Source organism: Tachysurus vachellii, chromosome 9 (assembly GCF_030014155.1).
Source record: "Tachysurus vachellii isolate PV-2020 chromosome 9, HZAU_Pvac_v1, whole genome shotgun sequence".
Taxonomy (NCBI): Eukaryota; Metazoa; Chordata; class Actinopteri; order Siluriformes; family Bagridae; genus Tachysurus; species Tachysurus vachellii.
In genome coordinates this window covers 8,008,964-8,035,865 of record NC_083468.1, presented here as the reverse complement: position 1 = coordinate 8,035,865, position 26,902 = coordinate 8,008,964, and the positions used below count along the sequence as shown (strand labels likewise).

The following is a 26,902-nucleotide window of genomic DNA, read 5'->3' as shown; positions in this document are numbered from 1 at the left end:
TGTATATATTTACGTATATATTTATATATATTTATACATTATGTGTATGTGTATATATATATATATATATATATATATATATATATATATATATATATATATATATATATATATATATACAGTGGGTACTGAAAATATTCAGACCCTTTAAATTTTTCACTCTTTGTTTCATTGCAGCTATTTGCTAAAATCAAAAGTGTTCATTTTATTTCTCATTAATGTACATTCAGCACCCCATCTTGACAAAAAAGACGTACAAATTTTTGCAAATTTATTAATACTCTGAATACTTTCCATACCCACTGTATATAGGCTTTGGGTGTGGCTGAATGTTTTCAATCAAAATAAAAGTCACATGTGCCATTTGATGGGTTAAGGTGCCCCCAGCTTTGTGCCTTAGGTCCCCTAGGAAATGAGTAATATTTTAAAAATAATAAATATTCCTTTTTTCTCAACACTGTGTTTTCCCAACCAGTGAAACCAGAAATTGTTCATCTAACGCAGTAATAAATAATGCATAAAAAATATTCCAGGTTAGCCAGTCATACTCTCTCTCTCTCTCTCTCTCTCTCTCTCTCTCTCTCTCTCTCTCTCTCTCTCTCTCTCTCTCATTGCTCACGGCATGTGTGTGAGTGAGAGGACATTAAAACGGAGCGTGTACAAGCTGAACATTAGACTCTGGATACGATCAACAATAATCAGGTTGGAAACTTTTCCCAAACCAACTCAATGGTTCATTGAAGGAATATTGTCACGTGTTGACTACCAGACCCGGTTACAGTATACGCAGTTTTAGACGTCTCGGGACTCAATGACGAGGTAAGTTCTAACGTGAAGCTTTAACCAGCATGAAGTAACGACGTAAGAAGTGCTTACTGAATTGTATGCAAATATTACGGAAGACTAACGTCTTCATGAGTGGAGTGGTAGTTAGCTTTAACTTCAGTTACCTATGAACAGAGCTCGTTAACTGTTGTGTTTGTTCATTGGAGGACGAGATTTGGGGATTTTTTACGGATAAGATATTTATAATAAGGAACAGAACACAATACCTGAATATAAGCGATGAATATAAATAAACTCATTTAATTTGATCTTAATCGGCGATTTATTTATTTATTTATTATTATTATTTATTATTATTATTATTATTATTATTATTATTATTATTATTATTATTATTATTCTCTTCTTCTTCTTAATAATAATAATGATAATAATAATAATAATGATCATCATCATTTTATTATTATTATCATTATTATTATTGTTGTTGTTATCCTCGTCATTGTCATATGTTGTGCTTATCGTTGTTGTTCTTCTCTTCTTCTTCTTCTTCTTCTTCCTATGATTATTTTTGTTGTTGTTCTTCTTCTTTTCATTATTATTAAATCTCTTAATAATAATAATAATAATAATAATAATAATAATAATAATAATAAGATAAAAGTACTGATGGCATCCAACAAGCAGACAACATATTTGTTACAAGATTTCAGTCAGAATAGTGAAAAGGCCTGAGAAAACAGCTGCACTGGCAAGACTTAAAGACAGCAGGTGTCAGAAATTGCTTTACTGCAATAGGACAAGAGGTCTAGAGTTAGCGTGCCTCTCTAGACTCAGGGCAATCACAGAAGCTGCAGCATTTCTATTGAATAAAACTGAGTCAGCCTAATCATGGACGACAATAGGGTATGCAAGGGCATGGATAGAAAAAAGTTGGATTTCTAAGTGAGAACATTTTTGACATGAATGTATTTTGTAAGGTTTAACAAAAGAAACATTTTAAAGGCAGCACAGTTTGTGGGGAAAAAAATTGCCCTGTTTAGGTTAGATTGAGTGTTAGTGAGAAACCAGAGAGGTTCACTTGTGAAACTCATGCATGTTATGTAATGGGAATATATCCATATCAGCAACATAAAATGAATCTGGAAATGTGCCCACTTAAAACAGGTTTTAATCTGATATCCAAAATAAATACTTAAATAAATACCTAAAACATATGAATGCACATAGTTTACGACTGCTTTGAGGAAATTGAAAACAGCATGCAATTGCATCATTTTTGGTGCACCAAACTCGGGATTTATAGCTGATACCATCAAGATCCTAGAAATAAATTCACTAATAAGCATGTTGTGTTTAGCAACTTGGGCAGCATGTGTGTATCTTCTAATAGCAACATGAGACTCAATTCACTCAGTAGGAACTACAAAATTTTAAAGGTTTTGAAATTCCCCTCTCTCTTAGTAATGGCTGTTGCAAGCTACTTGTGGGAGAATATTTCATAACATGGCTTATGCATTTTATTGCTCATGAAGACCATGTGTCCAGTCGTATGATATAAATTCCTATCTACAGTTCTAGTGCTGTTTAGTCCTGATCTATAATTTGCAAGCAGTTACACTGTCCTTGAATGCTATGCTCCTGTATAGTCACATGCACAAATCTTCACTAGGTTGAAATGATATGAGAAATTTCATGATAGGATAAACATCTAATCCAATATAATACCTACTTTTGAAAGTGGTCTTGTAGTTAAAAAAAGAAAAGCAGACATTTTTCCCCCTTTTAATCCAGATGTACTTGATCAGTCTAGACATGTTTAGAGTCTGAAGTTTGCTTTTTTAGTATGGTGCTGTAGCTGCAAGTCTAATCTAAGAAGTAAGAAAAGCTTTGGCTTGTGCAAGCTGCATGCCTATATTATCACACCATCACACACACATTGCCAGGAGACATATTCAGTAAAGCATGTGTACATAAACAGTGTGATAAAACATCAAGAAAAACAGACATACAAAAGAAAATGGACCCTTGTAAAATAAGTGTTTTTAAGTGTACTTTTTAAAAATCTTCTTAATATGAAATGTATTATTTTATAATGTAAATGTATTTTTTTTTCACAATATAAGCATATTGAAAATGTATATAAGACTTGTTTCTACACGTTAAGTACATTTTTTGTGCTTTATATACACAGTATGTTCTCAAATACACTATATATACACTTAGCATCTACCTGCTCATTAATGCAGTTATCCAATCAGCCAATCATGTAGCAGCAGCATAATACGTAAAATCATACAGGTCAAGACTTCCAGTTAATGTTTACATTGAAATTCAGAATAGGGAAAATTGTGATCTCTATGACTTTCAGCATGACATGTTTTTTTTTTTTTTTTTTTACCAATTGAGTATTTCAGATACTGCTGAAGGGGGCACGGTGGCTTAGTGGTTAGCACGTTCGCCTCACACCTCCAGGGTCGGGGTTCGATTCCCGCCTCCACCTTGTGTGTGTGGAGTTTGCATGTTCTCCCCGTGCCTCGGGGGTTTCCTCCGGGTACTCCGGTTTCCTCCCCCGGTCCAAAGACAAGGAAAATTGTCCCTAGTGTGTGATTGCGTGAGTGAATGAGTGTGTGTGCCCTGCGATGGGTTGGCATTCCGTCCAGGGTGTATCCTGCCTTGATGCCCGATGACGCCTGAGATAGGCACAGGCTCCCCGTGACCCGAGGTAGTTCGGATAAGCGGTAGAAAATGAATGAATGAATGAAAAGATACTGCTGATACACACTCCATGTGTGTGTGTGTGTGTGTGTGTGCTGTGCTCAGTACAGTTCAGTTCAGTTATTAAGGAGTCTGATGGCTTGTGGAAAGAAACTGTTACACAATCTGGTCGTGAGGGCCCAAATGCTTCGGTACCTTTTTCCAGACGGCAGGTGTTGAGTGATCAGGAGAAGTTCTCTGCTAGATGAACACCAAGAAATTTGGTGCTCTTGACGATCTCTACAGATGATCCATCGATGTTCAGCAGAGAGTGGTTGCTTTGTGCGCCCCTGAAGTCAACAACAGTCTCTTTAGTTTTATCAACATACAGAGACAGGTTGTTGGCTCTACACCAACAGGCAGTTAGCTGTTGCACCTCCTCACGCTGACTCATGATGAGTGGTCTGTATGCTGGAATTAGCATAACAGAGATGTGGTCTGAGTAGCCGAGGTGGGGGTGGGGCTCCACACAATACACGCAGGGAATGTTTGTGTAAACAAGATCCAGGGTGTTTTCCCCTCTCGTTGCAAAGTCCACATACTGATGGGATTTAGGGAGCACTGATTTAAGATTCGTGTGATTGAAATAGAGTTCACATAGCGCCTCTTATAGCATTAGCACTGGGGGGAATGTACACTACGACAATGAAAACCGTGGTGAATGTACTTTATAGTGTGCTAATGCACATTTGATACACAATACACATTTATAAAAGGTATGGATATTAAAATTTAAATACTTTCTGAATATACAATGTAACATTTTTGTATTTTACAAAAATGTAACAGACCACACCACCAGAGATGATTACAGTATATTTACCCATTTTGCTTGACTAGTTCACCTGTAATCAATCACGTCTTCATTCAGAGGCACCATAAAGACTCCAGATATTTGCACATTTTTTTATTCTCAAGATTTTGGTCTCATTATTTATTGTTCATGTAGTTGTTTGATAATTGTTTAGATTTCCTGCTATTTGGATTTTTGTTGTAATTGTTTTATTCTATTTGTTCTAGTTGCGGTTCGATTTGTTCCTTCAGATTTATTTGTTGGCCTGCTGTTTACAGTTCTTTTGTGCTTAGTGCACTCAGACAATACCCTTCTGTTGTTGCAAACACAATCATGTATGTTTTTAAAAATAATCCCACTAAAGTATACAGTGGTGTGAAAAAGTGTTTGCACCTTCCTGATTTATTTTTTTTGCATGTTTGTCACACTTTAATGTTTCTGATCATCAAACAAATTTAAATATTAGTCTATAATAATAGTAGAGCTACGTCCACAGCTGAGCAGAAGATCCGATCGACGTCCACAGTCGAGCAGAAGGGCTGGAAAACCCTCCACCAAGGGGCCAAAAAACCCCAAAAATATCCCTAGGGCAAAAACATACGGGCCTGCAACACTCCCCGCGGACAGAAAGTGGGGCAATGTTACAGGACACTGAGAAAAAAACAAAGCAAAACCAGGCTGTGACATGGCGGCATCCCCCGCCGGAACAAACACGGAGCAATATCACACAAAAAAAGTCCAGGGAAAAAAAACAGTTAGAAAAAAATACTCCCACAATAAGTCAGTCCCGGCTAAAGCTATCGTGTTGGGTCTTTAAATGGCGGAATCCTTCTGTCAAGGATGTGTGAATGAAAACAGACCCAAATGCAGGATAGCGTAAAATAAACTGGTTTATTAAATAAAAAACACAAATCAGGAACAAAGACATGACAACCAACACGACAAAGGAAGAGGATTCCACGCCGCCATAGGCAACATGGCATGGTTAAATACACAAGACAATTAACACATCAGGAACAGGTGTGCAGAGAAGAGACAAGGGCAGGGCAGACACGTGAACACAGAACATAAACAAAAGCACGTGGTCAGTCCGGGCAGGATCCTGACATCAGTAGTAAAATATGGTGGTGGTAGTGTGATGGTCTGGGGCTGTTTTGCTGCTTCAGGACCTGGAAGACTTGCTGTGATTAATGGAACCACGAATTCTGCTTTATACCAAAAAATCTTGAAGGACAATTTATGTCCATCTGTTTGTGACCTCAAGCTGAAGAGAACTTGGGTTCTGTAGCAGGACAATGATCCAAAACACACCAGCAAGTCCACCTCCGAATGGCTGAAGAAGAACAAAATGAAGAATTTAGAGTGGCCTAGTCAATGTCCAGACCTGAATCGTATTGAGATGCATGAGATGCGTATTGAAAAATCATGCTCATTGCAAGTTGTTGCAAACGCTTGATTGCAGTTCTTTCTGCTAATGGTGGCCCAACCAGTTATTGGGTCTAGGGGGCAAAAACTTTTTTCACACAGGGCCATGTAAGTTTGGGTTTTGTTTTCCCTTCCCTTAATAATAAAAACTTCCATTTAAAAACTACATGGTGTGTTTACTTGTGTTATCTTTGACATTTAAATAAACATTTAAATTTGTTTGATGATCTGAAACATTAAAGTTTGCAGACATGCAAAAAAAATAAAAAAAATCAGGAAGGGGCAAACACTTTTTCACACCACTGTATGTGTAAGTATCACATGAAAACACTCCTATGTGCTTTTTGAACATGGCATTTCAGTGTTAGTCCCTTTCTACTACATTTTGGCTGTGGGGTTTCAACCATTCAGCCACAAGGCATAGATGTCAGATGAGAAGGCCTGGGGCAGAATCAGTGTTTCAGTTTATCCCAGGGGAGATCAGTGGCACTGAGATCAGGGCTGTGTGTAGGCTACTCGAGTTATTCAGCTTGTTCTTGGCAAACCATGTTGACATGGAGCTCACTTTGTGTACATGGGCATTGCCCTGCTAGAACAGATTTGGGACTCTTGGTTACAGTGAAGGCAAATTATAATTCTGCAGCATTCTATCCAGTTGTGTGCTTTTATCTTAATGGCAAGAGTTTTGCAAAGAATCACATGATTGTCAGGTTTTCATGAACCTTTGTCCATACAATACATAATAAATACATGAATATATGAATTTGACTTCTGCATTCTGAGCTGCTGTAGCTAGTCTGATGAGAAATATCTCCTATAATACCTAATATTTGTGATTGGATAACCAAAGCAGAGAAACTTCTCCAGAAGCTAAAAGTTTCTTTTTTCTTAATTGAAAATAAAATAATTGAAGTGTACCTCTTTTGGTGTACTAAAAAGTCATATTAATGTATTTTTGGTTTGTCAAGCATGACAATTAAATATATTTTTATTAAAGTATGCTTTCTAAATGTGTTTAGAAAAATAGATTTATTCTAGTGTAGGTCATAATGGTATTATGAAAAGTAATTTTAAATGTTTTACCTCAAAACATACATTTTGTAAAGTGTAGAAAATAGTAATGTATTTATAGAAAGTATATGGAATGGAATAAAATGTACCTTTATTATTCTTTACATACTTGATGTATACTATTTATCCACATGCATCATTTTTGCAAGATTAATTACAGTATATTATCAGCCAGATTACTTCTAGTATACAATTTTTCCTTCAAACTATGGATGACACTACCAATTTGTGCTAGTTGTTTTAAAATGGCTGCAGTTTTTTCAGCTTATTTAAAGGATAGTCCATGGTGGGCTGATAAGAAAGCAGCAACAAAAACTGCCACAAAGGCAGAGAAATGGACTAACACAAAGCAGAGACAGACATAAAACAGAAAAAAGCTTAGAAAGGCATAAATAGAGATCAAATCGAATCAGCCTGTATGTGTGTTAGAGCATCAGGTCCTTGGCTTATAATATGTCACGCATCGCACACTATACAGAGAAGAAAGTTTTACAGAGAAGAAAGGCTTTTTTGCAATTACAGTCTCTTACTCCTATTATTTAGGATTAGTTACTGTGATCAATTCATAAAAAGTAGTCACTTTATTAAATGAAAGTCACAGAAAACTCATGATGCAATGCATATTACAGTTATATACTGTATGATAATATTATAGTAATTTACTGGCTGTTTTGTCGATTATTTACCTTATACACTACAGGAAGGGTTAGCATGGTGTCTAGGTAGCAATTATGTCCAATATTGAGCACAGGCCAAATCATTTCTATTTCATGTTTGTGTTTACAGCACAGCTCAGTCACATGTTGCATTAGCTTGATGGTGATTAATGTTGTGTGAGTTTGTAGTCGTTCTGCTGCAGCTGCATGCAGATGTCTGGTTGATTTGGCGTGTCTCACAGGTTCATGAACATAGTGACAGTGTTGATATCTGGAGCAGCTGTTTGCTTGTACATCGTTGTGATAATACACTCCAGTGGAAGTCTGTGTGTTTGCTTTAAGGACTTTGTTGGCTTAGCAATGCTGCTACATACAGGCATGTGCCAATTTGCAGTCACGTCAGATGTCTAAACTTTTCTGTTTATCTTATGATATTGTATTTAACATGTTAAATAAGCGTTAGAATTATATATTATTCACTTTAAATCTAGGCTCTTTATAATTTATTTGAGTTTAGAAGAAATGCTAGCTGCCTGTATAAAGCCTTTTTCTGGATGGAAATCAGAGGTAATAACAAACAAACAATAGAGTGACTCTGAGACATGACCCAATACATATTCGTTAAACTGCTGCTTGTTATTGTTCCCTCAAACTTTAATTTCTTCATGAAATAAACCTGTTTCAATTGGATGGTCCCTTCTGTCATTTAAAGCTACCTGGTTAGCATTAACTGGCTAGTCTGAGAAAGCAACTTCCAACAGCACCTTCATGGTAACAAAATATAATTGTTGATGGTTAGAGGTGTTATAAGGCTAATGTAGCTATTTACAGCCAGTAGTACATTTGTAAATGCTGACTCTTGCTAAATTACAATTTAAAAAACTTTTGGAATAATTCAAATAGAAGAATAATAGCTTTGTAAACCTTTGTGTTTAATTACATACATATGTAATTCAAGTGAATTTATTCGGTCTTGAGATATTGCTTATCCGAGATATTGCTTAATCGTGGTCTGGGGATATAAAGGTTAAGATGACAATCAGTTCAGCCATTATCCGTGATTATCTGTCCGCCAAACATGCTGAGATCCAAGCAGAAGCCGTGGTATCTGAGAGAGGGAAGGCGAAAATAAGTTGAGTGTCATCAGCATAGAAGTGGTAAGAGATCCCATGTGAGAATATAACTTTGAAAGTGAGTATAGAGAGAGAAAAAGAGAGGACCAAGTACCGAGCCTTGTAGGATAACAGTGGAGAGTTTGCGGAGAGCAGATATTGATCCTCTCCAAGTTATCTGATATGACTGTCCTTCCAGGTAGGAAGCAAATCATTCCCATGCTGCTTCACGAATTCCAAAACTCCAGAGGGTGTACAAGGGAGTATTGTGGTTGACTAGGTGGGAATAAATGTGGGTGGGTGTATGGGTGTGTGTGTCCAGCGTCCACTCATGTCCAGTGTTCCAAAGATCCACTGCAAGCATGACAAGGACAAAACATGAAATTAAGGGTGCATTTTACACATTCAGTGTCTCAGCTTGTTAATAGATAATGATGCAGAATCCCTGGAGCAGAGAGGGGTTCAGGGCCGTGCTCAAAGGTCCAACAGTGCAAGCCTCTGATTAGTAACACAGAGCTGATTCTGTCGGTTTGTCACAAACTGTTATTGTGTACCGCTTCCCAGACCTTATGAATGTGGGCAGGTTAAGAGGGATGGAATAGATGGCACTGCTAGCCCATCTGCAGACTATTCTGTTATGATAGAGTCCCTCTATAGTGGAGCTTATCATATGTTTGCAAAACATTTTCCAAAATTTGTTATACTTTATGGCCTTGCATGAAAGTATGTATTGAAATCATTCTCATGGCCAGATCGGGAGACTGTTTCAAGGTTTCAATGGACTTTAACAGGAAACATGGCAAGCACATCACACACGACACTGTTGCCAAATATGACAAATTCAAAAAGTCTGGAAATGTTGCGGACCAAACAAGAACATCAACTGACAATAAAAAGTGATGTTAAAAAAAGTTTTCTTTTTGCTCCATAAACTTATTTTTTATGTATTCACAATAAAGTATTGTAAACTGCTATTCGGTATTTAAGAGAATGAAGAGTGCAACTCTGTATAGATATAAGACCTTCTCAATAACTTTTTTCTGTGTCTGTTTTGTTGTCTGTCCAATGCCTTTGGGAGTGATTTTGAAGTTTCTGATGCAGTGACATTCTGTATCCTGTTTTCTGTTTTGGGGAAAACTAATGAAAAAAAAATCTTTTACAGGCCATATATGGTATAAAATACTTGAATGAATCAAGATGTGACTTCCTTTGGATGTCTTTTCATCTCTTGAGCTATCATAATAAATGTTGAAGAGCGCTCACAAAATGACAAAGTTTAAACACTAGTTACATTTGTATCTGAATGCATTTTAGAATATTTAGATCTGATTTAGACCAGATCTGTGAGGTAATAACGTTTGTATTAAAGATCTCAAATTAATTTCAAGAGTGGAATTCTGACGAAGCATTTTTTTTCAGCTACACATTTGGCCGCTAAAAGTAGTTTGGGTTTACATTAATTTTCATGTAAAGGTTTAAATAGAGTTTGTTTATGGTAAAGACATAAGCAAAGCGATTGAACACTCATCTGAAACACTAAGTTAACATTAGCTCTTTGTGACACTGCCAAAACACACACTCCTGTCAGAGTGATCCTTTGGTAATATTGACAGTTTATGACACTGTCATTAGTCACATACACAACCATACACAGTATGACATGTAGTAAAATGCTTTTTGGCCATCTGTGACATTAGAGTTAAATAAAAATAGATTTAAAATGGTTACAGTAAAAAAAGAGAATGCGAAAAAAATATATTTAAAAAATCTAAAATATATAGGAATATGGATAACTGTATGATTATTATGAAGTGCAGATCTGTGCAATTGTGTACAATTTTAGTGCAAAAGAATAATTTTGTAAAACAACTGTAAGCAGAAATTATGAAATGTGCAAAAATTACTAGATGTGGTTTATAGTTCAAATCCACAAAAATAATTTCATTTAAAATAATAAATAATAAAAAACACATTTATTCCTTTTTTCCGCTTTTTTTCTTATATAAAACACAAAAAAACACGATGCTTCCAAACTGTTACAGAATTCCTGTACAGCAGGTAGCTGGAAATGCGTAAATGGTACCTTTTTGGTGGAGTGTTTTTTCCCCCAGTTTTTCTTTCTTTGTAATTTAGTTGTGGTTAGTTCAAACCTACCTGTCATCTCTCCCCGTCACACAGCAGCTACGAATCAGGGAGAGTGAAGATGATCATGAGATTCATCTTTAAGAACTGCTTCTCCTGCAAGTTCATGAGGCGATGTAACACTCTTTGGGGGAAAGTGTTCTCCGCCACATCCGCATAAATGAGCTCACTGACCCCTGTGATTGACTAGCCACTGCAATCGATTGATGGGGAGAGACAAGGTAAAGGTGTTCCAAATAACTGATTTTGTTTGACTGAGTAGTTCAGAGGTGAATTTATGTGCCTTGCAAAGGCACATAAAGGTGTTTGATTGCTCAGTAATATATTGGACACATATACAGTGATGTCAATGTTTGTTGAAAATGCATAAGTGTGTGCTGAACTCAAACACAGAGATATAAACCAGGCCTTAATTTTTAGCCAACCCTGTCTTCCGCTTCCTCATGTTTTTCTTTATCCATCTCTGACACTTCTTATTTAATTGCACCATTTAAATAACTCACTCACCAGCAGTAAGCTTTATGGAAGTTTTGACAACTTTTCAGCATCCTTATCATCTGTACTGCTCTCAGCTTCACAGGATGTAAAACAACCTACCATGTCTTCCGTTTATAAAATGTATAACCTAAAAATGTATAAAAATGAGTCCACCCTGTTCACTGAAGCCTACATCATCATTGCCATGTAGTGCATATGTATTTCGCAACAAGGCGTTGTCATTTATACACTTTGTCACACATCAGTCCTTGTGCATGTTGCCTCACATGGTAAGGCAAGCTTTCTCACATAGTAGAAAATGAAGGCAGGATTGGGAGACATGTGATAAAATGTACTAGAATACTAAAATCAAAATATTTTTACCATTTAAAAAAAAAAAAAAAAACATGGCCCCAAAGATGGTTAAATTAATGTTCATTCACAGGGACAACTATAGTGAATGTAATCTAAAAGTGAAACTTTCTGAAACAGGAGAAAGTATTACTCAGCATATTTCCCTCTAGGGTTTTCTTTTTACGGTTATAGTGTTCAAGTCAGAAGACTTTGTGGTTCTCAGTACCATGAGAATGTTATTAAGAGAGAGAAAGAGAGAGAGAGAGAGGAGAGAGAGAGAGATGGTGATAGTGAGGGAATTCAATGACATTCAATCTTGTGTAAATTTGCTAAACATAATTTAATGAATACACCATTTTATCGTTGGGGAATTACTGGAAAACAAGAGGATTAAAATACTTTGTGGAGGGCTGTTACAGAAAAATAATTTAATAACTTTAAATTAGGACTCACCATAGACTTTACCACGCTGTCACCGATTATTTTTATGTTACAGAATGCCCTACAGCATTTAATCTTCCTTCAAAACTTTGAGCCAGTGCATGCAGGTAGCCTTGCACTTTGCCTGTTAAGAAGTGTGCTAATAATCTGCTGCCTAATGGACTAATAAACTAGGTGACTGTATGATGCATAAAATGGCTAAAATGGATAAAACACATATGACCTCTAGCTTTAAGTTACAAAAAACAGTTAAATGTATGCATTATTTCATTTGAATCGTATGAAGCATCACAATTGAGAAACTAAGAACAAACAAGTCTTGATATAAATTTTGAGTTTTAATATTTTCGACTTTTCTCACCATGTTTGGAATTCTAGTAGACGTGAATTCATGCAATTGGGACAGAGCCACCGAGGCTTTTTAACTCAGACATTTATTTTACTTCAGTGACTCCACTGAGATATTTATTACACAGGGAGATTGTTACTGGTTTATTTTATTCTAACCATAAGTGCTGAGAAGAAGTGATTTAGGGGAAAAAGTACAGCACACTCGTGTTTTATTCCTCTTTAAATTTGGCAGACTGCTATGGTAGATTTTTAATTTATTAATGAATGACACATCATACATTTTAACCATTTATAGTTATGCCTAATCTTGTCCATGTGAATGAGCTGAAACGATAACATCAGAATAAGTCAATTAATTTAAATAATATTCATTATGTTAAGTAATTAAGTAATCACATTTGACTCACATGAGCTAAGGTTGGGGATTTGATTCCTGCCATAGTCCAAAATACAATACGTAGGTTGATATGAGTCAAGTCAAAAAGCTTTTATTGTCATTTCAACCATATATAGCTGACAAAAGACATGGTGAAAAGAAACAATATTCCTCCAGAACCATGGTGTTACATAAAACAACATAAAGCTACATAAAACAACACAGAGCTAAGGACTTAAGTCCTAGCCACATAAAGTGCAATGTGTGCAACCTAGTGCAACAGTGTGAGAAAAAAGACAGTGCAAACAGACATTACAAAACACTACAAGACAAATACACAAAATACACAAAATAGCTCTGACAAGTGTGCATTCTGTATATTATAAAGAATATAAAGAATGACTCTTTCATTGACCCTGTTTTGGAGAAGCCCTACAGAAAATGGATGGATGGATGGATGGATAACCGGCACTACTGTCATAGCAATGTAGTTATAGAAAATGAATAAACAATTTCTGTGATCTAAATAAATAGTTAGAAATATAGGAATGTTGCTAGCTAACCTAAGATGTGCACTGGTAAACATAACATTTGAATCACAAAAGCAATAGAAATGGGTTTTACATGCTTAACATATTGTCCATGATTTGGTAAATTGCTTTATCTTATTTAAAAAAGTGAATTAAAAATATTTTTTCATAATAAGGTCATTATTTGATGAGATAAACACATTAATTAGCAGAGATTTGTGCTTATTAATTACTTCTCCTTTGGTGGTGAAGAGGTTACATCACACTAAAGAGCCTTGTGTGTGATTGCAGTTTGCTCATTATTTATTGCATTATTAGTGAGATTCAGTATATTCTAAGAGCTTTTCTTATCCTTATGGAATATTCCGGGTTTTTTTTTTAATAACACATTAAAAAAGTTTAATTTTACAGCCATAGTTGTGTAATATATATTGTCGGTTGTGTGTACATGTTATGTCTATAAAAAGCATAGAGCATGTGCTCTATCTAACAACCTGTCATATGCTGTAGAGTCTCAAATACCACCTGCTAGAGTGTAGAGAGGTACACACACACACTCCTCTATGCACTAGTACTCAGCTTCAATAAAAACCCAAACATTATCACACTCCAATTGTATTTTATTGATCCTAAAAAGGTTGACACAGGGTGAAGGCCCACTTGGTAAGCAGTCATTGATGAGTGTTTGCATAAACACCTCAGTGTGTAGCTGTATGGTTCCTGCTCACACACACAGTAGAAAGACTTTTTATAATAGTAATACAATATACAGCGTATTGTATTGTGTTGTATATGTATTCAGCAGATTCCACACTTCGGAACATTGGCCTTTTTCCCAAAGCCGGAGAGGGGTGGGGGTGTGTGTTTGCGTACCTCTCATCATCATGCTGGAGCCACCATGCTTCACCGTGAGGATAGCCTTCTTAATTGGTGCACAGCATATTGGGTTTCTGCCAGGTTTAGAGCTTTGTGCTCTCATCAATCCACATGACCATATCCACTTTTGCTGATTCACCAACATGGGTTTCATTTGAGTTGCCACTCTTCCAAAAAGCTCAGTGCTGGATTCAGTTTTGTGTTGTAGTTGCCCTGGGAGCAGCTGCTCCTATCAGAGCTGTGGATCTCTCCAGCTCTTCAGTTCCCCCTGGCCCCTTGGTTGCTTCTTTGACTAACCCCTCTTTCACCCTGATAATAAATGTGTCCATTTCTTCCAGAAATTCTACTAGGGGACCAGGAGGACAGTAGATGACAATGGTGAAGAGGTTGATTTTAGAGGTAACTGAAAGTGCACAGATTTTAAAAGAAGAGATGGTTAAATGAGACAAGAAGAGAGGTGTGAGAGACCATCTTCTTTGACATCTCCCAGACCTGTACCACCACCCCTGCCTGTTTCTCATGGTGAGTGAGAGAAAGCATAGACAGAGAATATAGTAGGTATCGCAGTGTTCAGTGGGGATATCCAGGTCTCTGTTGTAATGAAGGCTGTAACTCAGTGACTGATTTAAATGCTAATATATAGAGAAGTCAATACTCTTTATCTCACACTGTAATAAGCACAGTGGGGTTAAATCAAATAAAGAACATAATTGCTAAAAAATATACAAATTGTTTTAACAAGAAACAAAGCACAGAAGTCAATTCTCTTGGCCTCCCTTTGTTATAAATTGAATGATTACAGATTGTGTTTGTCTTCATTTTCTGTTTTGATTAGAAAAGGGATTATGTGATAGAAGCATTAACACTAGTTCATATGCTAGCTTTTTATTGGTAAGATTTCTGGACCCATGTTCCTTTTTTTGACACACAAGTGACATATGTTCTTTTTATCTCATTCTCATAGAAGAGAGTTTGTCTTTCATTTGTGTTAGCTATAATTTAAACCCATAAGCCAAGAAAGCTAATGAATATAAAATCCAGTGCTTTATGATCTGATAAAAATGCTTATAATATCAGGGTGTTATGCTAACACTAGTCTTGTGCAGGTTTTTATTTTTAATTATACCAAATGTTTTGTGTGTGGAAATTCTAATAAAAGAATAGGTCATGAGCTCAGAGGTATTTGAATACATCCTGTTCTCGATGAACAGCTGTTAAACACCCTGCTGAAGAAAAAAAAAACAGCACATAGCTGGTTCAGCCGCAGGGGCTTTTCTTGTTTACTAAGAAAGGTGGTCTTCCAGGAGAAGCTTGACTGCTCTTATTTTCACTATACATTAAGAATTATATATATGTTTAGAGCTTTGAAGAATTGCAAATATAGTGTAATTTGTCAATTTTTTGCAATGGTGACCTTATTATAGAAAAATACTGTGAGCACATCAGATGTTTTTTTTTTTTTAAGGAAACGTATTAGTTCTAAATCAGAGAGACATTGCACTGGATCACCAGGGGGATAAACAGTCATATTGCTTTACTTGCTGTATTTAGTACAGCTATTACTGGAGTCATGGTGTAGAAGATACTTATTTTAGGTTTAGCTAAAACTTTATTCCTATTTCTGTTGTATCTTAGCAACAGACATTAAGGAGGCTTGTATTAATGGACAAGCCAGTCTAAGCTCACTAGCCTTAAACAACAAAACTGTTTACTGTCAACAAATGTCTTAACAGTGGCATTTCACACTTGAAATAGAAGAAGAAACCTTGAGAGGAAACAGACTCAAAATGAAACCCATCCTTGTCTAGGAGACACCAGATAGTGTGATTAGAAATAATGACACTATTACTGTTCTAACTGTACACTCCTAAACTCTGGGTTAACGTTTTTCATTTACATATTTGCAGTGTCCATAGCCATGATTGGATAAATACAGCAAACATCATTAAGGACAGGTCTGCCATTCTGCGCCTAAGCAGGTATTGTTATTTTTCACAGCCTTCTAATCTTTTTTGGCCTTATATTCACATAGTTGTTCAAGTGTTTGTTAATGTCCAACTTCTGCTAATTTTCCAGTGTCATTAATATCTCCCTGGCTACAGCACACACTTCCACATGATCTTCAGTGATTTGTGATATGAATTTCTGAGTGTCTGTTGCTAAGCACAATGCCACAATCAGATAAAAATAAAAATAAAAAGCAAATAAACCTACATTACTCTTGATGCTACTAATGTCATAGAATAATTTTTTATGGGAACTTCACAGGGAAGCTTCAAATAACAAAGCGCTGCATATTATCATAAAAAGCATTTCTAAAAATAGCCACAATCACTTTAAACACTATTTATGTTTTTCCAAAAATGAACCAGCCAAAACCAGCTAATCTTTTTTTTTTCAGACAAACACCTAAACACATTCCTGTTTATTCTGTAGAATAAGTCTCAAAAGTGGCTCGATTCACTTAACAGCATTTCTCAAACATTCCAGGCATCTGCATAGCCAACTTCTTGTCTTCTATCCTGGACAGACAAGGCAAATGGTTTGCTCTAAATGATTAATGAGAGCTTACATCATGTTCTTGGAAGTAAGGAGAGCTGTGTCAGTGTTTTCAGCACCCTGAAATGTGGGCGCAAACTCAAACATGTTCAGACAGTGGGCAATAGTTGGGAAATTGAGGTGTGTTGTTCCATGGCATTTAGCAAGTTAAAGAAAATAAAGGAGAATGATGACAAAGCACATAGTCTCGGCAAGATGTGAAGCGGTGTTGCAGTTTACGTCAGAGCAAGAAGCTGTGTTGGTGGATTGATTGGATTGATTGCTCATTTAGAAAGGTGTAATTCAGTTGACACTACTTTTTTCTTTTTTTTTTTAGTTAATGCCACAATTTACAGACGAATGTGACGCAGAATCGCAGGAGTATTCCAGTTCAGTCAAATTATATTAAAAAGCCTTTTAGCTGCTTTCACAGTCCACATGCTTCCCTACACCCGGAAGCCCTCAGGCGAACACTCCACATATATTGAGCAGACATTTATTTGTGACTTTGTGAGTGTCTAATTAGAGAAATTTTCAAATTCAAATTTCAATTCAAATTTATTTGTATTGACATTGTCTAAAAGCAGCTTTACAGAACCTAAGCATAGAACAAAAGGTTATTATAAAGAATAATATAAAGATTAATATAATACAAAATTCAAGATTAATATTAGATATATTTAAATGAGTTTGTATTTATCTCCAATGAGCAAGTCTGAGGTGACTCAGGTGACTGTGGGGAGGAAAAACTCCCTTGAATGGTAAAGGAAGAAACCCTGAGAGGAACCAGACTCAACCCATCCTCATATGGGTGTCACCGGAGTGTGTGATTATAAATATACAGTCTGACAAATGTATTGAGGAGGAGATTGTTGTTCTCAAAACACATGGAGTTGGCATCTCCTCTTACTATAGTAGAGTCTAACCGGAGCTGGTAAATCTCTAGATGCCTCAGGATCCTCACAGGGTCAGCCTCATCTCAGTGGAGGTCCAAAATCTTCATGGCACGGAAGACAATCGGAGCTGGTACAAATTCTGGATGCCTCAGGATGGGTAGAAAGAGAGAAGCAGTAGAGAGGGATTAACATAGCTGCTGTTCATAATACTAGCAAGCACTAGATGATAATGTGCATTTGGTCAGATGTATTAGAGAACAATATTATGGGAAGTATTAAGTGTACGCCTGACTAAAGAGATAAGATTTTAATCTACATTGAAACTGGGAAAGTGTGTCTAAGCCCAGAACACTATCACAAATCATTTGTTTCTTCTGTCTGACATCTTAATGGTCAACCAGAAGTGGGGTTAACTGTTAAACTTATGCTATTATGTAAACATAATATGAATAAACTTAATCATGAAAACTCAGGCAGGCCATTGATAACAAAAACAAGGTAAAAACAAAGAGCAGCAGTTCCAAAACAGTGATTATGCAAAATCGCAACAATATCGCAGTAACAGAGCATTTATACTGAATATCAATTGTGATTTCCCCACAGAAATTGCATATCCCATTTGCTAACTCACTAGCTAGCTCACACTTATTTGTACTGTACCCTGCTGTTAAAGGTACTTCTAGTAAAATTCGAATCCCATATTCCTTTTCATCTTCATCTGATGAAGTCAAAAGTTATTCCTGAAAACAATCAAATTCTATGTTTGCTCAGGATGTTGCTAACTCTTCCGTAGTAATTGTAGTAACCATTACAAGGTGGAATTTTACTTAGCAAATACAGACGATTTGAGTGACACACACCGTAAAACGTCCCTGTGCAGATATAGGAATCAAATTTGAGGACCGGAAGTAACTACACTTTCTTCTACATAAAACAGCACCAGTGTATTGGCAAGTGTCACTGAATGACAGGAGGAAGAGTGTATGGCATCCCTCCCACCTACCCACAGGCATTACTGGGATTCAATCTGGCACTCTACTAATAAGCCATTTTTATTTATGGTCTTTATTATTGTATTATTTACTGTAAATCTGTGGGGGGATAATTTATATCATAGCCTTACTACATAAGCTACAAAGCAATACTTCTGCATAGGAAACACCTGTGTATCCATGCTCTAGAAGCCTTCTATCTCTACATTCCTAGATTCCTCTGTGAATTAAATTGGCACTTCCTTAAACCGGACAGATGATCGATTTTTGGACCACAGGCTGAAGGAGGCAGGATTAAGAAATTAAGGATGCATCAATTAGTTGTTGGAAGTACTCCAGCACTTTAAAACTTCAACTGTAATTATATGAACTGTCAGTCCTAACAGCTTCGGAAAGCATCACAGGCACAGGCTTCTTGAGTAAAATTTCAGTGGCTTCCTGTGTGAGAGCGCAGCCTGCTGGTGTAGGAAGGTGTTGCATTTATTAATGATACAGATGAGTTTACTGAAAGCTCACAAATACATAGATAAGAGGAGATCATTCATTTTCAGTGAGAGCTGGCAACATTTTGCATGACATGAGCGACAACATATGTGCCAAATAGATGCGTTTGCGTCAAGTGATGTGACAAAGTTGGGAAAACTAGATGCAAATATAAACTTTCTTCAGTGACTAGCATTGGAAGTAAAGACAGTAGAGCACACGTGATGAAGAGCACATACTGCTTCTCCTTCATCATGTATGATATGAGTTGTATTATGTACACAAACACCAAATCTCCCTTTAGATTTTTCATTTAACAGCAAGTAAACTGATTTGGAATGCTAGTTGCATGACCCACTGACTAACATTATTACTATGGCAACCGGGAGTAGGAATTCCTACTGGTGACTTAATAGTACAGCAACTATCGACTTGCAGCAATAAAATCACTGTATTTGTGAACAGAGCATAATAATGTGCAATTTATTAAAGAATACTTTCTTATCTATTTACAGCCTAAACTAGTAACTTGATCATTTAATACACACTATGCACTATTAACACTATTCCTTAACAAACACACTACTAATACAATCACTTTACACATTACAGTAACAGTATATATGCTACTTTTATTACTGATACTAGCTACTGTAAAAATTAAGGGTGTAACACAATGCTGCTATCGGTATTCAGATTAAAGAATGAAGGGGTGTGGCCTTCACCAGAGGTAAACAAACAACAACATGCCACTCGCATGAGTTGCCAGTTGTGAAGGGAATTCCTGTTCCACATTAAATTGTTTAATAAATTCTTAATCTACTTTCAGATTAACACATTATGTGAGAGGGATATTGCCACCTCACAGCTCCAGGATCCCCAGTTCAATCTGGCTCAGGTTACTGCCTGTGTGGAGTTTTATATATCATATTCTCCATGTTTGTGTAATCTTTCTTTTCTCATGTTTTCCAAAAAACATACTGATAGGTGGACTGGATAAGTAAAACTGAATCACTGTGAATGAGTATGAATGAGTGTGCATGGTGCCTTGAGCAATTGGTTTCTTATATGTACAAATAATCCATACAAAATTTATATGAGAGTTACAGGTGTATGCTTTAGTAAAGAATGTGTTTTGATAATTATCAGGGCAGTTACAATATGTGACTTATAAAATTGACCAATTCACAGAGACAGTGAAAGTCATAATGGAAAATCAGGAGGTCCCAAAACATTCTTATCTGTACCATACACCATTTACAGTATTTTGAATTAACATTATATTATTACTCTGTATTCATAATAAAACTTTCACACTATTAATTTCAGGATGTGATATGTTAGTACTCTATTATTCTCCTCAGTTTTTGCTGGAAGGTTTAACATCCTGTTTGAAACGCATTCATTCTCAGTCATAAGTATAATTATATTCACAGGAAGCAATCGAGTCTGCTGAAGCTTCCTGGCACACTGTGCAGATTTCCTTACACACACACACACACACACACACACACACAATATCTTCTCTCAATCCTTAGCTGCAGAGGCATCTATTCGTTCATTAGTTGTTTTTTTGTTAATGTTAATTCATCCTTTAGGTGTAATGTGCATTAAAAATGTTAAAAGTATCATTTACAAATTATTTCAAAAGAGAAAAGACTTCAATCATTTAATCATTATGTATATTTCAGTTTGTCAAATGATCAAGCTCCATTAAAGACCCCTGTTTTTCCTGTACACTCTTATACACAGTTCACACTATATTTTTATCCATACTTTGGTATGCACACTGTAAACTTCTTTTTCCTTGATCACTTAGTAAATCTGAGACCAAATGTATTTTTTTCTTCCCATGTGTCAGGCACAGGACAGGGTTTTGATGCAAGTGCAGGGTTTTAAGCAGACAGATTTAATTCAGCTAGGCTGTACTAGTGATTCAAGCTTTATAACAGATGACATTTGAGCCCAATTGCTGATGGATTTTATAGTACACTTTAAACCTGCACAATCCTGACTCATCTCGAGATCTCTGTTTCATATTCTCTTCCTGAAACTAGATAATATGCTGGGTACTTTCACTTCAAAGCTCTGTTCGAAAGTTGAAGCTCTTTTAGTGCTCGTACCATTTTCCTACAATGATGGAGTGCATCTCAGCTCCTGATACTATAACATCTGATGGTTTTCCCAAACCATCACACATGTATACTATACCCACAACACAGTATACGTAATTGCTAATATTCAGGCTGAAATCACAGCTTGAAGGTCATGGGTTCAGTTCTGAGCTCGGGTTGCTGTCTGTGTGGAGTTTCCATACGTGTTAATCATGTGTCTTTATGGGCTTCCTTGAAATAATATGTGATGAACTTAGAAGAAGAATACTATTGTCACATATACATTACAGCACTGTGAAATTCTTTTTTTGCATATTGCAACTTTTTGGAAGTTGGCATCAGAGTGCAGGTTCAGCCATGGTACAGCACCCTGGAGAGGAGAAGGTTAAGGGCCTTGCTCAGGGACCGACAGTGGCAGCTTGTATTGCTGGGGCTTGAAACCTGATCTTCAACAGCCCAGAGCCTTGAGCTACCACTGCTCACAACTTTTACCTAGTCCATCACGTTTATGGTGCATTCCCGCTTCATGCATCTGGGATATGATTTCAAACTAGATACTGACCAGGAAAAAGAGTTTATTAAAGATGAATGAATTACAGGTACCTTGTACACATAATTAATAATATTTCTATTATAGTCTGTATACTATTCAGAGTACCATTGTACTTCTAGGGCAATTCATTTTGATTATTTTCTAGTTTCAGAGCCTTGTGTCTCTTGTACCTTTCAAAATGCAAACAGTCAAGTTGTAGTGCCAGGAATTAACAAATTAAAATACTTGAAAGGAATTAGTTTGGCTGCTTCTGAGTCAGATTAGTATGATTGATGCTAAAGCCCTTGGTATGAATGCCAAATAGCATTACACACTGACTTCCTACATAAATTATATCCAAATCCCTGGATTGAATTAAGATTTATTTGGACCAGTTACTTTTATTTTATGGGTTCATTTATAGTTCAAGGATATTAATATTGAAGTCTTAGGAAATGAATCATAAAGTTCTTACTTCATCTTTATTTGTTTCGGTAATAACCACTGTCTATATATATACATATGCACACATATATCTCAAATAACTCTCAGATACTGACAAGAGGTGTGAGTTGATGATATTAGAGCATACATGTCGATTGGGTTGAGATGTTATTGCAGGGTCATCGTGGAAGAGACCACTCCCATTTGGCACATAATGACAGGGCCACATACAGTATGTACATATAGTACAGTCAATGGTTAAATTTTGACCTGTGGTTTATTCATTTATTATCAGTAGTCACTTCATTTTAGTCATGATCACAGTGGATCTGTGGCCTTTTCCAGAAACACTGGGAATGAGGTGGGAATGCACCCTGGAAAGGACATTAGTCTATACACATTCACACATCTATTCACATCTAGGGGCATTTCAGAGTAACCAGTTTACCTACTGCTGCGTTTTTGGAATGTAGGAGGAAACTGGCAAAACCAGAGGCTCATAAAATTGAATACAGTTGTCTGTTTTAAACAATCACTTATCTAACCAGAACAGAAATCAAATGAAATAAAAGGAAAAATCTGTAAGGTTCTTTCCTTCTTTCATTCAATGCAGAAAAGTACTTTTGATCAGCTGATGTCAGCTGATGACTTTTCATCACTCCTACTCTGTTTTAATTTTCAGTCTCTCTCTTCTCTCCGTTTTAGAATGTAAATCAATCGTTTCCCGGATGGAGAACAATTCCTCCTCATCGTCTGCTCTGCCTTCCTGCACCTACAATGAGGACTTTAAGCGCATCCTTCTCCCTGTGGTGTACAGCGTGGTCTTTGTCCTTGGTTTGCCGCTCAATTTTGCCGTCATCCTACAGCTGTGGGGAACCAGACGTTCTCTGACTCGGACCAACATCTACACACTCAACCTGGCAGCTGCTGACTTCCTGTATGCATGCTCCCTCCCTTTGCTCATCTACAACTATAGCAGTCGAGACTACTGGCCCTTTGGAGAGCTGACATGCCGATGGGTTCGTTTCCAGTTCTACAGCAACATGCACGGCAGCATCCTTTTTCTCACCTGCATCAGTGTTCAGCGCTACCTGGGAATCTGCCATCCGCTGTCCCCATGGCTCAGAAGAGCAGGACGCAAGCTGGCATGGGCTGTATGTGCCAGTGTCTGGGTCATTGTAGCACTTCTGTGTGCACCTACCTTTGAATTTGCAGCAACTGGCATCCAGAGAAATCGTACTGTGTGCTACGATCTGAGTGTGCCTGAGCGCTCGCGTCAATACTACCCATATGGCATGGCCCTCACCTGCCTGGGCTTCCTATTGCCTTTTTTGGTCATTGTGCTATTGTACTGCAGGATGGCACGGGTTCTTTGCCAACCAGGGGATGTCAGTGGTGAAGCAGCCAAGGAGAAGAAGTGCAAAGCTGTGAGGATGATTGCTATTGTGGTGCTGGTGTTTGCCGTAAGCTTCCTGCCTTTCCATGTGACCAAAACAATGTACCTGCTAGTGAGGACCTTGCCTAATGCTCCGTGCCAACTTCGGAACCTTTTTTCAGTGGTCTATAAGAGTACGAGGCCCTTTGCCAGCATGAACAGTGTGCTCGATCCTATCCTGTTCTACTTCACCCAGCCCAAATTTAGACGCAGCACACGCAGCCTGCTGCTCAGGGTCACTACTTATAGAGACAACAGCAAACAAGGAGAAAGATCACCACAAAACCTAATAAACCAGAAATCATTAAGGGTATAAAATTAAATTAATTGTATAAAAGTATGTTTGCACCTACTAGGCTCGCACCTAATCTCAATTTCTACTGAGGAAGAATCCCTGAAACCTCCTGAATGAAAACTTGACATTTTAAAACCATAGAATGGAAAAACATTTTCCTACATTTTCTTTTCTTAGTCCAAAACACTAAAATCTAAATAAAACCTCTGCAGGTGTCTTAAATGATTGCGATCGTCTTTTAGTTTGCTGCCACTTATGTACTATCAATTAATCATTCTTACCATAATTAAATACATTTGCCATAAATTAACCTAAGCCTAAAACAGCCTATCAAAGGTTGTAAATGTAAACATAAAATCTGAATCTCAGTTAATCACAATCCTAACTTTGCACTAATAAGTCCACAGATACTCATACAGTCCACTCATAAACAAATGTTCTTTATGATCTTTATGTTCTTTAAGACAAAATCTATTTTCATGACCTAATGTGTGTAGAACACAAATATTTCAGATTCATGCATGGATGATCCACTGTAACAAATAGATCAACAAAAACAACACAAGGTTTTGATTGAAACTGAACATTTTGCCCAAAAGCCCTTCATTGGCTGTGTAAGCAAAGTGTTTCTGAGGCTGTAGGAAGACCAATCATTTATAAAATATTATTGGTTTGTCTTGTTGGATATTAATGAATGCCTGGTCAACTACACGACAAACTTACTAAGGCAAAAAAGACCTAGCTGTTAAAGAAGTCGCATGCTGTACTTATCCATTCATGGTTGTCGACACCGCGAATATGAGAATAAGAACTTTAACCCAGGGTTTAGGAATGTAGTGTTTTGAAGTGTTAAAATACCTGTGTGTGTGTGTGTGTGTGTGTGTTTGTGTGTGTGTGTGTGTGTGTGTGTGTGTAGAATTGTCTGCACAGTGGACATGGGTGAGAGTAACTGCCATATCATGAAACCTTACAATAGGCCTTTTGCACTTCCAAAACAGGTCTCAGGTCTTATGCTTGCTTAACAATATAAGCTCACCATCTTATAGACAGTATGTTCGTACTGATCATCATTTCAAAACCCAGTACTGGTTTGTTTTTACTCTTATTCACATGTATACTGGAACGATTTATACTTCCACTACGTGTAAATATAAATAAAAGTGAAGGGCACCATGTAGGACTTGACTTCAGCCACTAGGTGGTGTGATTTATCAAGAAGAGCTGGCAGCAGTGCGTCTGGTCTTTCTGTAAGCTGCACTTAGCTGATCAGTCTCGTATCTAAAGGGAATATAATTCTGTTCAGAATGAGATTTCACACACCTTAGTTCTTCCTTAAGCAAGTACTGATGTAATTATAAAACATGACTGAATCTATAATACAAGTATGCATGCTACACACTGTAGAAATACCTGTATATATATGAAGACATAAATTGCACTCTTGGTTTGAGCATGTGGTGCTGCATCACACGCTTGCGTTTTAAGACTACACCAGTAAACCTTATCAATAGAAATGTGTGTATCTGTTGAAAAGACATTGATAGTGTAGTGTAAATGCTGTGCCACTTAAAAATGCTTTTGGCCTGTGAGAATATGACTAATTTGTGAAGTTTTTCAGTGTCTTGTAGTTTTGTGAAGCTATAATACTTGTGTGTGGGCTGTTCAAACCATTAAATGTGAATTTCAGAACTATACAACTTTAAAAATGGGCATCGCTGAGTTGGTACCTGACTGGATATTGATATAATTGTGTAAATGCTTGTGCCATACTACAATGTTTGCTTGCTTTGCTTATGTCCGTAGACCTAAACTTTGCACTAATATACAGTATTAGAAATCAATAAAACCACCAGAAGTTGTGTTTCCATGGTTCTGTCTTTTGTTCTATGTAAACAATGACTGAGCAAATACAATAAAAATGTATAATTGCAGGCCGGCATGGCAGCACCTCAGAGTTTCAGGTCTCTGGATAAAGTTTCTGCTAATGTTTTTTCCATGTCTGCATGGCACTTTTCTGAGTTTTCCAGTTTCTTCCCTCTTCCTTTGACAAAAACATGGTATTAGGTAGCTATGCAAATGTGTGTGTGTGTGTGTGTGTGTGTGTGTGTGTGTGTGTGTGTGTGTGTGAGAGTGGTACCCATGCAGGGTATAGTTATGCTTCAGACACAGTCTACCCGTGACCCTGAAACAGGTTAAAGCCATGACTAATGAATGAATGATGAATGCATGTATAATTTTATACTAATGAAAATAAAGGTGCACTTCTATAAACAACTTCAAATCATGTGACCTTTCCACAAATGACCTAACATAACATACACATGAAGAAAGACTAGCAAGATGTGGACTCAGTGCCAGGTATTTGAATAATGCTGCTGAAAAGAAGATTTTATCCCTTTACCATTTACCAAAACATCTCACAGACCATCTCATCCAGCTAGTAGGTAATTTTCCATTTTCTATTTAACTTACTGGATATATGGTCATTTTTCAGAACAGGATCATCAGGAGAGCCACAGTATTATCAAAGACAGAACCGCCTCAACCCTCTTACACTTCTATCATCATGTAGACTGTACAAGAGTGTGTAGTGGGTCCATCATACTTATCAGGGATTGTTACTAAGTGTGCTTCCCACTGAGGTTTGACAGTTTTGGCACTGGTCTGTAGAGTTATAGGCTAAGTACTGGATTGTTTAAATAGAAATACTTTCTATTTTTATTTTACATATTATATTTCACTTATTTGTACAAATCAATGCTCGATGTATTTCAGATATCCACATTTATATATATATATTTTTTTTGAAATACCGCTCACATAAATCACACTTTTTTATATACATTAAATGAAACTACCTGTTTTTCATACATATGGCTTTATTGAAAGTTAATTAATTACTGAAAGTGAACAATACAGCATAAAATAAGCACATAAGCGTACAAATAGTAAATGTATCCATAATTTTACCCTTAAGGAACCATTTAATCTTGGCCAGGATAGTGGTAGATTGAGGTAGGAACACA

At 36.7% G+C, this 26,902-nt stretch overlaps 1 protein-coding gene across 3 annotated transcripts; it reads left to right on the top strand.

Moving 5' to 3' along the window:
- Positions 1 to 629: 629 nt before the first annotated feature.
- Positions 630 to 25,901, top strand: LOC132851027 (P2Y purinoceptor 3). Of its 3 annotated transcripts, none has more exons than XM_060877577.1 (3): positions 630 to 819; positions 14,486 to 14,669; positions 22,852 to 25,901. In XM_060877577.1, exons 2-3 carry the CDS (start codon positions 14,588 to 14,590, stop codon positions 23,895 to 23,897), a joined length of 1,128 nt encoding a protein of 375 aa, XP_060733560.1. In that variant the 5' UTR covers positions 630 to 819; positions 14,486 to 14,587; the 3' UTR covers positions 23,898 to 25,901. The 3 variants fall into 3 exon arrangements, with proteins under 3 accessions (XP_060733560.1, XP_060733561.1, XP_060733562.1); XM_060877579.1 differs by lacking the exon at positions 630 to 819 and adding an exon at positions 16,055 to 16,126 and having other exon boundaries at positions 14,541 to 14,669; XM_060877578.1 differs by lacking the exon at positions 14,486 to 14,669.
- Positions 25,902 to 26,902: the final 1,001 nt, after the last annotated feature.

What these genes read in the sequence shown, in the direction of transcription:
- LOC132851027 (XM_060877577.1), top strand. Translation starts at nt 14,588, where the DNA reads ATGAGACAAGAAGAGAGGTGTGAGAGACCATCTTCTTTGACATCTCCC. An exon ending in ACCCCTGCCTGTTTCTCATG is followed by an intron (nt 14,670 to 22,851) that starts GTGAGTGAGAGA and finishes TCTCCGTTTTAG; the next exon opens with AATGTAAATCAATCGTTTCC.